Below are 15,755 nucleotides of genomic sequence, written 5' to 3'. Positions count from 1 at the left end.
GGCTACTGAGACAACGTGTGTGTCTGTAACGTGCATTCAATGTATTTAGGAGAGAGACTTTGCACGTGTCTCTAATGAAAGGGAAAGGGGGCAGGGTGGGGGCCTCTGGGGAGGAGATCCACAGTGAAGGGGAGGGAAATGGGCTTCTAGCAGAGGAGGCAGGTGGAAAGAGGGTGGGGTCTGTGCGCCCGCAGAGTCGCCAGGCGTCCTGCGAGTTGTCTCCGCTGGGAGGGGCGAGGCTGTCACTTGCCAGGGCTCGAGGAGCCCGAGCGCGGCTTGGAGAACTTGGCCCCGCGCAGCGCCTGGTCACTTGCTCTCCTCTGGGGACTGCAGAGAAGCAGGACCTCGGGCCATGGGTGAGTGCGCGGGCGGGCGCGGACACTTCGCCCAAAGGCTCGTCCTCGGGAATGGGCATTATAGAAAGAAAATGAATGTTTCTCGGCCTCAGACTGCGTCTCTCCCAGCTCTGTTCCCCCCGCGCCCCGCGCCCCCCGCCCTCTTGTCTCTGGACTTTTTTTCTGGGAGCGAGGCGATGGCTATGGGTGGCACCTGGAGGTGAGGGAGGGTTCCCGACTGTTCACAGTGAGTCAGGAGGGCGGGAGGCTGCGCCTGGGCGCTGATCCTCTGCGCCGGCCCCACGACCCAAGCCTGGGGGTCCGGTCTACTGTGCTTGGGGCGGTATCTGGGAAATAAAGAAAGACTAAGAGACCCAGGATCCGAATAGCGAGCAGATTACAGGGAGATCTCTGTCCTCCGGAGTTCCCACGTTTTCATGTTCTCTTTGGGGAGCAAGTTGAAACAGGGCACGAGAAATGGAAACTTCCTAAAACTTCCACTTGGTACAGGTTTGAGCAAAGGAAGGTGTTGGGGCAGGGCCAGACTGGGGACAATTTCTAGTCTCTCTCCAAACGTTGTGCCCATTTGCACAATAGGTTTGAGGTTGAGGCCGAAGGCTGATTCTTCCTAAATTCGACCTGGGTAAACAGCGTGGTTAAAAGGGCGTCCACACTGGCTCGGGTCACTGGATAGTGGAGTTCGGCGCAGCTCAGCTTCGCTCAAGTTTCCAGGCAGGGTTCGCTTATTCTGTGTTTAGCGGAGGCAGCTTGGAATAGCTCCAGGAATGTGATTGTGTGTGGCGGAGGGGAGGAAGAACTGGGTGTGAAATAGCCGATTCAAACCTACCACTAAGACGCAGGGTCCCACGAGTCACCTCGAAGAGCGAGGGAGAGGCTGGGGAGGAGAAAGCACTCGCCATCCCCGGACTGCAGCATCCACAGGCGCAGGGGCGATGCAGCTCTTGCGCGGTTACCGGCTACGTTCAGCCCGCAGCCCGAGTTACTCTTCCAACCCCAGCGCGCTCACTTCTTCCAGCCAAGTCCACTGGGCGCCCCTCCCCCTGGCTTCTCCCTTGTCCTTTGTTGTGAGGGATTTCTTCAAGAGTAAAGGAGGCCTTGGGGACTTACGTGCTCGGGTTGAAATTCCTAAATTCCCACAGGCTCAAGGGTTAGGGGATGCTTTGACTACTAATCATGGAGTTTATAGACAGTAGCCAACTTGGAAGAAAGGAAAAAAGAGAAAGCTGAGGACATTTTTGCCTATGAATGTTAGCTGTGATCAAGACATTCATAGTCTCTTCTTGCTTGACCCTTGGAAGAGTCTTAGAAGGACCCATTTTTAGGGCCTTTGTATAAACAGCGTTGGAAATGGTCTTAAGAAGGACTGTCTTTAAATGTTTTCTGAAAAGGAAGGAGTATTTTCAGGTTAAAAAAGAAAGATAAAACATTTTCCCAAGTGTGGCAGAGAGTATTTTGGACTCTTTTTTCTTATTTGGTTGTTAAGTGTTGTGTTCCATTGGAAAGACAGGTCTGAAATATTTTTAATTTTTCTCCTAAACACAACACTTACTGTTCTACTTGAGCCCATAAACTCTTGTTTATATGCTCACACAGGAGAAAAGCTGTCATAAATGGAAAGTCAAAATAATTGACTTGATGCAATCTATTCATTAGCTCTATTAAAAGCATTATGATGCCATTTGGATCCAACATAATAAAATGTCCAGAAAGAATTACATAATTTAGCCTTGTAACCTCAAGTTCGAGAAGGCTGGCTATCAAAGGTAAGGTATTCATAATTTCAAAGTTAATTATTTCTTTAATTTCCATTTCCATACTATAGTGAAAACAATTTGTCCTGGATTTTTGCTTCAATGCTCATGGATAATTATCAATCATCCCTCATTATAGGAAAGTGCTGTTGTGTGGGATGGTGTGGAGTTAACAACTGAGTTGTCAGGATCCAAAGCTTGGTGTGTGACTCTTAGAAGTTCTCTTTCCTATCTGTAATCTGAGAGATACCTAAAATTTGTCTGTTCCTTCTTCTGCCAGAAGTGGATTACATTTTTCCTATTGTAATTGAGGTCACCAAAAATTCATGAAATCAGGGGCCTAGTAGGAGAGATTAAAAATATTCCTGAACTCTCTTTAGGTGGAGGTAGAGGAATAAAGTGAGGAAGCCAGAGGTGAGGGAAATAGAGAAACGAACAGGCCTGTAGCAAGGGAGAGTGAGGGCATGAAGCCAGAACTCAGGACAGAGATTCAAGTATGCAGTCCAGAGAGTAGGAAGAGCCAATAAGCAGCAAGGGGCAAAGCAGGGAAAGCAGGAAGGAAGTGCATAGGGGAAATAGAAAACATTTGGCCACTTAAGGCCATATCTCTCCTCTTCCTTTTAATTTACTTATGAAAAACAAAACTTTATGACTTAGAATCTCTTCTATTTAGTGGTAGTAGGGATGGTAGGGAGTTTAGCATTAAAGTCCAAATGGCTATGATAAGAGGGAAAAACAGTGTAGGAGGATGCTAGATTGCGCCAACAAATGGAATCCATTTTTTTTTGTTTGTTTGTTTTTTGTTTTGTTTTGCTTTTCCTGATATAATGACAACCAAAATTTATCACTTAAAGAAAGGAAGATAGTATTATGGGGATAAATGTAGCAATCAATTCTCATTTGTCTTTAGAAGAAGAAATCTGAACTCTAGCACTGTGGAAGAATGAGAGTAATTGGTTCATCAGACATTCTGAATAATTTATAGTCCTTCATATCCATAATGCACAAGGCTGATTGTTAAAAAAAGTTATTTGCAAAGTAGGCAATTGCAATTTTGGCATCTCTTCTTTTTGTTGTTTTATTTCCTCATTGATGCCCTCGGCTTCTCTAGGTATGCAGCAGGGTTTTCCCTCCGCTCCCAAGTTTTACTCTGCAGAAAGGATGCAACAACATAGTTCATACTAAAAAAAACCTACAGGGCTAACCCATTGCTCAGAGTACTTACATTTCAACTTCAAGTTGCATTTTAACCTACAAATCTCTACTTGTGGAATGTCAGGCCCCATTGGAAAGATAGGTCAGGAATATTTTTAATTTTTCTCCTGAACACAACACTTACTGTTCTACTTGACCACATATATATCCCTATGAGACCATTAATGACTGTTTTGTTTAAAAAATGATGTTGAATATGATTTAATTTGACAGATACTATGAAAAGTTTAGTGGGAGTGGTACTGAACCTGTCTTGGAGGAATGTGAAACATTTGGAAGGGAAGTGGTTTTAGGTAGAATAAGGAGCTCCTTCTCAAGGCAGTAAGGAGGTGAGTTTGGGGAACAGTGGGACATGGAGCTGGATTGACAGGATGGGATTTGATTTTGGAGAGCCTTTAAAAGCAATGAGAGGAATTTAGAATTTACATGATAGGAAGTAGGGTGCCTTGGAAGGTTTTTGAGCAGGGAAGACATAATGAGATTAGTGAAAATGTTTTTTAAAACAGAATTAGTTGGAGAGAACAGACCCAGTTGTCACAGTAATCCTGAGGTAATATGATATATGTCTAAACCAGTTTTGGGAATATTATTATATTATATATATGATATGATAATAATAGAATATGATATATGTCTAAGCCAGTGGAACTGGAGAGCAAAAGATGAATGAGAGATAAGTCAAGTGAAAAATCTATAAAATTAGGCAATGGAGCAATAAGAGAATGAATATAATATTTTGTCTAGAAATTTGAAATCTTGAAGACCTGGGAATTAGTGGGTTCCTTGATAGAATATTTAAAGGATAAACCAGATGGTTTACTTTCTGCATGTTTTGGATGAAAAATTAATTTCATATTTGAAATGTTATTAAGAAGTGATAGCAAGGCTGGGTGCAGTGGCTCACGCCTGTAATCTCAACACTTTGGGAGGCAGAACGAGGTGGGTGGATCAGTTGAAGCCAGGTGTTTGAGACCAACCTGAGTAACATAGTGAGACTGTCTCTACTAAAAATACAAACATTAGCCAGGTGTGGTGGCACATGCCTGTAATCCCAGCTATTCGGGAAGCTGAAGCTCGAGAATTACTTGAACCCATGAGGCAGAGGTTGCAGTGAGCTGAGATCATGCCATTACACTCCAGCCTGGACAATAGAGAGAGACTCAGTCTCAAACAAAAAGAAAACAAACAAGCAAAAAAAGAAGTAATAGCAAGACATCTAAACACAAATATTTAGTATGTTAGGAACACCTGAGAATTTAATCAGCACACAGAACAAAAAGGAAAACAAAGATGAAAGGGTTACCAACCTTTAGTGAGAGGAAAACCTGTGAACTGAATTATCTATTTGAAAGTGTGAGTATAGGGAGTACTGGTTGAGGGACAGGGAGGGAAAGGATAAATCCTGTTTGACTGAAGAAGGACACCAACTACATGATATGTATTAAATGCCCTAACATGAGAACAGTGAAATGTGACAACTTAAACATTCCGTGTTAGATTTGAGAGTCTACACATTTTGACAAGAGAAAAATATCAAATGGAAATATTTTGCTCTTACTCAATTTGAGTAACAATGGAGTTGGTTAAGTATCTGTAAAATTGTTTGCAAATTTAGACAAAGAATAATGACACACAGTATTGTCTTGAGCTCATAACTTTTTTTTCAGGGAAACTATGACACCCTCGAGACAGTTGTGAACAAAGGTACAAGAGCCAAGGTTTGAAATAGGAGAAGCAGATAACAATCTCTTAGGTCTTTGAATGGGTTCTATTAAATCTTTGGGATCCTACTTCCTCATTTGTTTGATGAGAGGATTGGGCAAGGTTCTGCAAATTTATGTAGCTCAGCTCTTGATCCAGTAATCATTAGAGAGAAAAAAAAAAAAAAAAAAAAAAAAACATGTAAAGAAGGTAAGATTAAGCTATTTCCATTAAGCAAATCAAGAACACTTTTATGATGCTAGAGAACTGGATAAAACTTTTGATCATTTGGCTTCCAGTGTGTTATTTTCTTTACGAAATCACAAGGTCTGATAAGAGTCCCAAACTCAGCAGAAAAAGATAAAACTCATGTTCTAAGCATTTATTGCTGCATAAAATGATCTCCCAAACTAGTGGATTAAAACAACAACGTATTATTGTCATTCATGGTTCTGCGGGCTGACTGTCTGCTGAGCAATCCTCATTTGAAGTTTCCTGCCTTGGAAGCCTGATGGCAGTAGGGGATTTAGCCATCTGAAGACAGGATTGGACTGGTCATCCAAGAGAGCTCACATATATAGCTGGCAGTTGATGCCAGCTGTTGACTACGAGTTTAACTGTCCTGAAGTGGCTTGGGTTTTCCATAAAATGATGACTAGGTTCCAAGAGGCAGCATCCCAAGAATGAATGTTCCAAAAAACCCAAGCAGAAGCTGCAAAGATTCTTATGATCTAGCATCAGAAATCCCAGGACATCGCTTTTCCTTATCTGAGGAGCAGCCTGCTCATACGAGGAAAGGAGAAATTGAGGGTAGCCGACTAACTGATCTAATTCCTAAAAGAGCTGTCTTGTTAAGTGTGCTTCACATTGGGTTTACAACTGAAAACTCAGTACAAGTTCTGAGAAAAACATATGATTAAAGACTACATTTTTAATTAGAAACATGAAGAAATCTAAACAGTCACACTAAAATTTCACAGCAAAACATTTGAGTGTGGAAATTCATGCCTGGGTGGAAATGTGTTGGTAGAATACTGGGATAAGCTCTACTCAAAATAGTTTCAAATAAAATCAGCTAATCTTATTTTCCCTTGAATCTGAAGTTTCTAAGGCTACTGTAAAGTACTGTTCATTTTATTTAGAAAAGAGTTGGTCATAAATTGGAATGTAGGTCAATTTGCATAAATCCTTTGCTCAATATCCTCTTGTCACAATCAACTAGATGCTTTGTAGTGAACTGTTTAAGAGCTTGCTTTATTTTTTCAAGAATGTGTTAGTTTTACAAAGTACAAACTTTGAATGGGTATAATGTCACTAGAGGCTTCACCATACTTTTCTTTTGAAGAGATGTATTTAACTAACTAAGGTTCCACTTAACAAACTCTTCATGTAAATCTCTTTTTATTATTAATAATTTTATCTGGCAAAGTTAGAGCTGTCTCTGTGATTACAAAAAATCGAGTCCTTTCTCCAGACAATTGAAAAACAAAGAAAAATTAGGGTAAATGAGATGGGTTTAAACTCCAGGACAGAATTCATTTCAACCTAGAAATTTAGAGGCCTTAAAAAATATTAGTTCATTATTGTGTTTCAGCTTATTTAACTTGAGGTCATTCTATTTTCAACTGTTTGACAAGAGGTGAGGAGATGAGGGTAAATATTGCAAAGCTGGATACTTGATGCTCATTATCCATGCTATAGCAAGCAAACAAAACCATATTCCAATGAGAAATGAAGCCTTGACCCGTATGAATGACATAACCAGAATAATGTGTTAATTCTAGAAAGTAGTATCATAAAACAAATTATTTTTTAGTTTAATATATTCATTATTTATTTTAAGACATATAAGGTATGTCTAAATAATATACAGTAATAAAAAATAATTATCTCTTGCTAGTTGTATAGACTTTCTTATTGTAGAACCTCTAATTTTCTACATATATTAAGGCATATATTAAATACTGATTCCTGGGTCCCAATTCCCAAGACTCAGATTCAGAGGGCTTGGGCTTGAGAGCTGGACCTGCAATTTTAACATGTAATCCGACTGATGATGAGGCAGGAAGTCCGGGGCATGTAACGAGAAAAACTGACTCCAGAATGCCTTTCTTCTAAGCTGACTTAGCCACTCATTACAGCTGTTATTCATTCACTTGTATCACTAATATACAGGCATACCCTGTGTTATTGAACCTCACTGTATTGTGTTTCGTAGATTCGTAGATACTGTGCCTTTTGTTTTGTTTTGTTTTGTTTTTGTCTTTTTTTTACAAATTGAAAGGATCAAGGAGTGATTTCCACTTCCAAGTCTTATTCTTAAAGAACTATATTTCATAAGGTAATAGCTGCCATACATAGTGATTCCTCTAATGGATCTGGACAAAGTCAGTTGAAAACCCTCTAGAAATTATTCACCATTCTAGATGCCATTAAGAACATTCATGATTCATAGGAGGAGATCAAATATCAGTATTAATAGGAGTTTGGAATAGTTTGAGTCCAGTCTTCATGGATAACCTAGAGGGGCTTAAGCCTTCAGTGGAGGAAGAAACTGCAGATGTGGTAGAAAGAGAAACTAGAAATTAGCAAGAGAACTAGAATTAGAAGTGGAGCCTGAAGTTGTGACTGAATTGCTGCAATATCATATGAAACTTGAGTGGATGAGAAGTTGCTTTCTATGGATGAATAATGAAAGTGGTTCCTTAAAATGGAATTCACCTCTGATAAAGATGCAATAATATTGTTGAAATGACAACAAAGGTTTACAAATATTACATAAGCTTAGTTGATAAAGCAGTGGTAGGATTTACTCCAATTTTGAAAGTTCTACTGTGAGTAAAACGCTAACCAACAGCATCACATGCTACAGAGAAATCTTTCATGAAAGGAAGAGTCAATTGATGCAGCAATTATATTGCCTTAAAATAAGACAAATGCAATTCATTATCTTATTGTAAGAAACTTCCCAGCCACCTTCAGCAATCACCACCCAGATCAGTCAGCAGCCATCAACAGGGAGGCAAGGCCCTCCACCAGCAAAAAGATTATGACTCGCTGAAGGTTCAGATGATTGTAAGCATTTTTTTTTAGCAATAAAGTATTTTAAAATTAAGGTATATACATTGGGGTTTTTTAAAGACATAATGCTATTGTGCACTTTATAGAATTTAGCATAGTGTAAACATAACTTTTATATGCACTGGAAAATCAAAAAATTCATGTGACTTGCTTTATTGTGATATTCGCTTTATTGCAGTTGTTTAGAACCCAACCCCAAACACCTCTAAGGCATGTCTGCATTATTTTTATTTTCTAATCCTAGTCCTAATATTACCAAGAGCTACCTCTTGTAATTACTATTACATTTCTGTTTCATTTCACTACTAAACTTACTAAGTTTCTATAGTTGCTGTCTCTTTTGGGTGATGTTCTCCAGAGTTCACTTAAACCCCTCCCCTGAAAGGTACTAATAACCTCCTGTCTCATAGCTTCAGTGTCATTTATATTTATGTATCTCTCAAATCTGCATATCTGTGCCTGTCAGCTGTCTTCACCTAGCTGTCCCTTTAGTCCTTCAGCCTCAATAGGTTCAAAACTCTCCTTTCTCTCTAATATCTATCTTGGAAAGATGTTTGTAGAAAATTAAGGGATATTGGAAAAGCAATGTGAATATAATAAATATTGCATATATTATTACATTTGTACACACTGCTAGGAAAATGTGGTAAAGCTTCAAGTATGTTGCACAAATGCCTGGAGTTCAGTAAACACTGCATCTGATGAAACTTTCTTTTCTGTCTCTCTGTGTCTGCTATGTCAGCTGTTTCCTCCTTGCATTACAGTTATTTGTGAATGTGTACTGTTTCCTTAATTGGGGTCATGTCCAGATATTGAAGGCAACAACATTTAGACAATTGACAAAGAAACCAACAAATGCTCTTATCATCAAGCTATTTGCCTATGACTGCCTACTTTGCTAACTCAGAAAGATACAAAAATACAAAATTTAAAAAGTATAATGTATTTAATATTGGTCATTGCAGGAGACAGGAAAGAAGGCAAAACTATGGAATGAGTGTATCTGTTCAGAATAGGGTGTAGAAAACAGTTGTGGGAGGGAAACACTAGACCAAAGGCTCTTGTGAAAGAAACACTAAGACAAGAAGGATCTAGAATATTAAGGCAAGAAGGACTTTTCAGCTGAAAAGTAGATGAGACAGAGTTAGTGCACGTTCAGAAGAATCAAAGAAAAAAAAAGAGTTTTAAGAAATGAGTGACCTACATTATTCAGTGCAACACAAAGAACAGAAAGGAATATAATATATTTTGTTTTAAGGGTTTTTTCATTTATATCAGTGTATTGAAACCAAAGCATTTTTAATAAAGGAGTGAAGATACAAGTCTGCTCTCATAGACCAGATTACAAGGACTAGAAAAAAAAAACAAAAAGAAAAATAAGGAAGAAAGAGAGGAGGGAGAGAGGGGAAGGAAAGAGAAAAGGAGGGAGGGTGGGAGGAAATTTGGATGGATCCAAGGTCAAGCAAAGATTTTTGTTGGGTAGGAAAGAATTGTTTCATGATTTCAGAAGGGGAATGATCTAAGGGAAAGGCAGAGACTGAAAATGCCATGGAATAGCAGAATCCCTCAGCAAGTTACTACAAAATGATCTAATGACATACATTTATATATTTAAATGTAACTTCAAAAGTTAAACTGTCTAAGAATGTTTGATGGCATTTGAGTTTTTTAAATGATAAGATATGCTTCTTGACTGTTCTAAATTGTGATATAATACAGTATGTCTAGTAAAGTTGGTGTGCATCTGTTCTGAAAACTGTATTGTTCATTTTTCTTGTATTTTATTTATAGAGACTATTTATACCTTCATGTATTTAGGAATATATAGATAAATACATGACTTATATTCAAACTGTGAAATGAATCAACAGAGATGAAGCATATTGTGGTTAAATAATCACTACACTAGGAGTCAGGAGATAATTGTTCTTATCCCAATAACTCAGCTATTATTGATCTGTGCTACCTTAGTCCTGAGGTATAAGCAAAGGATATGGATTAAGTAGCCTGTAAGATTTCATTCAGCTCTAGATGCCTATAAACTAGTCAATCAATCAATTATATTGAGCCCCACACTCTCACCAAATTATGAAGATGATGTTCCCATGGCAGCATTTCTCACAGCTGACAGATCTTTCCTTGTTAGTAATTCTTCTGTGTTTTCAACCCTGACTTTCTAACAGAGAAGACAACTAAGGCTTCAGCCAGATTTGGGTATTTTTCTTTCTTCACATCTTTAGATATTTTTTTCTTAAGTGAGGATTTTATTAAGTGAGGATAAGAAAAAAATGGAAACAAAACAAATACTAAATATACAATATTAACAGGAATTATCTGAGACTTCCTTAGGCTACATGCACATTACCTACGTGTAACTCATTATATATTATTAATATATTATTAATTAGTGAGGGAACTATTTGATACATTTTAACATGTAAGTTTATATGTTTTATGCTAGCAACTCTAAACTTTTGGATTGCTATTTACATCTCTCTCTTTTTTTCTGTGTGTGTGTGTGTGTGTGTGCGCACGCGCACGTGTGTGTTTGTGTGTAGGGGGTTCTTGTTTTTTTCATTTTGATTGATTTGTTTCATTTTTATATATGTGAGTGCAAGATAGTGTTTTGTGTGGCTGTTACAATGAAATCATTTTCCAAGTCCTAGAAATGATTCATTTAAAAGGAATCATTTTACAAGTTCTAGAAATGATGTTTGTTCCATTAGCAATGTTATCTCCCGGTGAAAATGACCACCATGGTTAAATCCTAGTCTATACGCCCGAAACAAATACATTGTGTTTTTTAAAAGAAATATCAGGGCATAAAACAGATCATATCTGATAAAATATAACTCAGTGCTGGCTTATTCCTTCTGGGTGTAATATTTTTTGTTTACTCTTTCTTTTATTAAGAAAAATACAGAAATATATAAAAGAAAAGTGCTGAAATGGAATTGTGCTTTCAAAAAATTTTGAAGACACATTATATTTAGTAGATAGTTTTTATTAACATAAGTCAACTATCTATTTCCATCTAGATTTGAAGTGCAAATAATGAACTTCAACACTGGATACTCAGGGAATTTTCTGCATTCTTTTTTAGTTTTCTTACTAAATAGTATAAAAGGATAAATATTCATAGGGATGTACTTGAGATATGAGATATGTTTGACAAGGTTATACGTTTTGTCACTGTTTTACATATTTTTCCCTTCTAAAGAAAGATTTAGGCCAGGCACAGTGGCTACTACGCCTGTAATCCAAGCACTTTGGGAGGTCAAGGCGGGTGGATCACTTGAGGTCAGGAGTTCAAGACCAGCCTGGCCAACATGGTGAAACTCCCTCTCTACTAAGAATAGAAAGAAAAAAAAAAAATTAGCTGGGAGTGGTGGCGGGCACCTGTTATCCCAGCTACTCGGGAGGCTGAGACAGGAGAATTGCTTGAACCCAGGAGGCAGAAGTTACAGTGAGATTGTGCTACTGCACTCCAGCCTGGGCTACAAGAGTGAAATTACATATCAAAAAAAAAAAAAAAAAGGAAAGATAAAGAAAGAAAGATTTAAAAAGAAGAATGAAATTTTATTTGTTAATTGTATATAAGAAAGCAAATTCCTCTAAAGTGAAAAAAGGCAGAGCTATTAATATAAGTTTATAATATAAACTATTAATATAAGTATACGATTTGTAAATAGTTGGTTCTTTAGGTATAAAAGGCATAGAGATACCTACAAATATTAGTATTATTAAATAATTTCATTCATTTCACAGCAGTTACCTTAGGAGAAATCCCCTTACATCATATGATAAATACATCCTGGTTTAAATCAGCTGACAGGTAAAGGGATACTCAACTCAAGAAATGTCAAATATTTAAAAATTCCAATTATAATTCACAAATCTCATTATATCATCTTAAGATCATTGTTGTGGCAGAATTTTTGTATATAGGACCACCAACAATTTCCTGGTTAAAAAAAAATGACTGCACCCCCAAAACAGCCTTTTAAATTTATTTTAGTGTTGACTCGATTGAACAAGTATTTCTTAAGGGTCTACTGATGGGTCTATCCCATGCCCACCCTTGCTCTGCACATAATGACATAATGAAGGATGCAGGGTAAGTATAATTTCTGATTCTAAAGGACTGATGCTTTCATTGAGATATAAAACTTGCACACAGAAACCTATTTTAAAAATCTGTAAGATACAGAGATCTGGATTAAATATAATCATTGGTAAAACCACTGCTCAGGAATGGAGGACATCCGTGGAGGCTACAGTCATCAAGAGAAGCTTTCTGAATGAGTACCTTGCTGAGAAGCTGGAGGGTTTGTGACTTTGTCAGGAAGTAGGGATAGTAACGGTGTGGGAATAGCCCAAGAAGAGCATGAAGAAAGCTATGGAGGAGGACAAGCATGCTCTGGGACCCATCGGAGTCCACTTCCCCTCCAGGTCTCTTACAATGAATTTTTTTTATGTCCCATGACCTCTGGAATGGGATATGGGGCCACACCCTAATGGAAATTGTAGAAACAATGTGAATACTAGTGCCTTGGTGGTGAGCAACGTAGGGGTTCTGCCAGCCCCTGCATCTTATCCTTCCTGTCCCCTGACCCTTACTCTAAACCTTCTCACTGTCCTCACAGGGTCCTTAGAGACTGGTCCCATTTGCTTTCTCTGTACTTCAACCTATCATCACTTTTTTTCTATTCAGTCTAGACTACATGGTCCGGAGATCCAACCATTCTTATGAAAATATTCTTGCTTCCCTAGGCCCTTTGTCCAAATGAGTCTGGGTTATTGCAGTACAGGTCGGAGAAAGGCTGGATATAAGGATTACGAAAATCGCCCTACTACATGATCATGCAATTGCAGCATTTCCTACAGGGACTGACGGAGATCCAAGTAGATTTGGTTACAGATGTAATAAAAAGGAAGAAAATATGTGGGATAAGAAGAAGGAAAAACGTCTTTTTCTTTGTTGGAATACAAACTAGAAGAAGTTGGTATTCTGAAGAGAGGAAGGAGTCATCAAGAATAAGCACAAACAAATGAAAAGTATTCATAATTCTGGTAACTTCCAATTAATTATAAATAACTGTGTATATCAAATCCCATGTTATTAAGTAGGAGGATGATCTGGTATGACTTCTGTCAACCCGGTGATTCAGGATTGCTTTCTTGGTCTACTTGTCCACAGAGAGAGATGTTACATCATTTCTTACTATCCCACGTGGTCCTCCTTGGAAGCTATGCAAGAGGATGACTCTTACAGATGACAGAAATGTTTATGATTACGCAGTTGGTTTCACCCCTTAACTAAACAGAAGCTCCAGACAAGTCTTTAAGATTCTATTTCCCACTTATTGCCATGATATAATCAGAAATTTATAAAATTTGACCCAAAAACATGAAGAGATCTGATTAACTATAAAGGAAATAATTTAACATATTTAACTATAGATTGTAACATAGTGGACTATTCCAATGATCAAACTAAGTTATAAAATTAAAAATTAGAAACTTTAGCTATCAGAAAATGTATAGTTAAGTGTTGGTAATGGCAGGATACCAACAGCTTTTTTCTAAAAGAGATCACAAATGATTTAGCATTATTAAAATTTATTTTCATATTTTTAATACTGTAATACTTGTATGACTTAATTCAGATGAAGGGTAAGGAAGAAAGATCCCTCTCTCATAATACCTTATATTTCACATTATTGTCTGTAGGTCTCCATAATTCTGGGGCTCTCTTCCATGTCCTTCCCTTTTGTCCCCTATTTTTCCCCTTTCTTGCTTTTTCTTGGCTTTTAAAGCTCAAATGATGAATGTTTAAAGAGGCTGTCATCCTTGGGTTGAAAGACTCATTCAGTTCTCTCTTATCTTTTACATCAAGGACTGACTCAAAACAACATAATTAAAATAAAATACAGCATAATTAAAACAAAGCATTCTGAATAGTATTTTTAAAGCTAATAGGATATTTGTAATTATGTCTTTTTATTTTTCAGCAAAGCCTTCTTTAATTGATATGTGGTGCTATGTGCAGATGAATTTTTAGATGCAAATGTGTATAGGAAGTAATGCTCTACTGGTAGGCACGGCTTTAATATGATCTTCCAATTCCTCCAAGGACTACAGAATTGGGGTACAAGTAGCTGTTTGCTCTGCTCAAGTTGAGTCCTTCTGTTTTCTTTGTCCCTGGCTTTCTTCTTCTGTCCCAGTGGCTGTAGCTCACTGTTTATTTATTAGCCGTTTAGTATGAAAAAACATCTACTCTTTTAACATTGACAACAAATCAGAGTAATGAGCCTGCCCCTCACGCTACACTGGGTATAATCTTTGCCTATTAGGCTCTTGGCTGGTTTTGCTGTACTTTACCATCCTGAAAGTTTGAGAAATCTGACTGCTTTGTTGGTTGTTGTTTTCCTATTCTTATTAGCACTTGCCAAATCTTTTGTCATGCATCTTTAGACCAATGACAGCTTCTAGGTCAAATTTCAGTTTTGATCACTGCATCTTTAGAAGTAAAGCTAAGGACTGAAATAGCCAGTTCCTTTTCAGTGACTGCAGTGGATGCTGATTAGCTGCATGCTGGTTGTTGAAGTCATAGCAACAAGTCCTACTTAATATCTTTTGGGCATCTCAAATAAGTTTCTTTAGTCTTTGAATATATGACTACAAAAAGTTTCATCTCCTAGTGAAAATGAGTATGTTCTTTCATAGGACAATTTCATAGAGCTGATTAAGCATTCTTGTCTAATGCTCATTTCTGAACAAGTAAGCTGAAATTATTTGCACTCCTTTCTTTCTTTGTCCAGTTTTCATAATTAGGCTTTCAGTGGACTTAATCTTTTAATTTTAAAATGATTAATTGCCAAGTTGTTAGGTGCCATTGCTTGGGTTACTAAGCTAAACATACCCAGCAGTCACAAAGAGAAGTGCATTGAAGTGGGCTATAGTGGCAAGCAATAAATATTTACAAAAAGTTCATTTTCAACAAAGCCTCAGGATATTTTGTAGTCAATAATATTGTTTAGAGAGGAGATAGCTATGGTTATTTTATTTTTCTAGATAAAGGTAGATTTGGGAAGATAATCTTGTTTTGTATTAAATTCTACTACTATACAATTTATAAATACAAATGGATTTTTTTCTCTTTTCACAACTAACAAATAATTCTAATTTCTGCCTATATGAAACCTGTTTTGGGGGTATGGAGTTATAAAGTTTAGACTTTTTCAGTCAGGTTAATGGGTGAGAAAAGGTTATATTATTTTACTTTATATATCATTTGAAAAAAAATTATGTCGTTCAATTAATTAATTTCTAAACAACCTGAAACAAAACATCCTTCCTTGGCAAATTTATGACAGTTTCATGACATTATTTGATTTAGAACAATCTGGTCTCAACTTCTAGATCCACTAAATTGGAGAAAGGATCTAATATCCGTAAGTTTAGTTATGTCATGTGCAGGCCTAATAAAAATATATACTCATAGAGTTGTTGAGATGAACAAATGAGGGAAAATAAGTAAAACAGCTTAACAAAGTGACCAGGAGAAAGTATTCAATTAATATAAAGACATACACACACACACACACACACACAGATACACTTTAGTACAAAAGTAAGTTTGTCTTAA

General features: G+C 37.3%; 1 protein-coding gene across 2 annotated transcripts in view; it reads left to right on the top strand.

Moving 5' to 3' along the window:
• The first annotated feature begins 229 nt into the window (after positions 1–229).
• Positions 230–15,755, top strand: part of GPM6A (glycoprotein M6A) — a 366,415-nt gene continuing 350,889 nt past the window's right edge. Inside the window, exon 1 of one of the 2 annotated variants that reach the window (XM_008000299.3) lies at positions 230–356. In XM_008000299.3, coding sequence (XP_007998490.1) covers positions 353–356 — 4 coding nt within the window. In that variant the 5' untranslated portion in view covers positions 230–352. The remainder of the gene's footprint in view (positions 357–15,755) is intronic. The other variant, XM_073017733.1, reaches the window with a different exon arrangement.

Source organism: Chlorocebus sabaeus, chromosome 7 (genome assembly GCF_047675955.1).
Source record: "Chlorocebus sabaeus isolate Y175 chromosome 7, mChlSab1.0.hap1, whole genome shotgun sequence".
NCBI lineage: Eukaryota > Metazoa > Chordata > Mammalia > Primates > Cercopithecidae > Chlorocebus > Chlorocebus sabaeus.
Note: the sequence above shows the minus strand (reverse complement) of the source record. Positions and strands in the feature narration are given on the sequence as shown.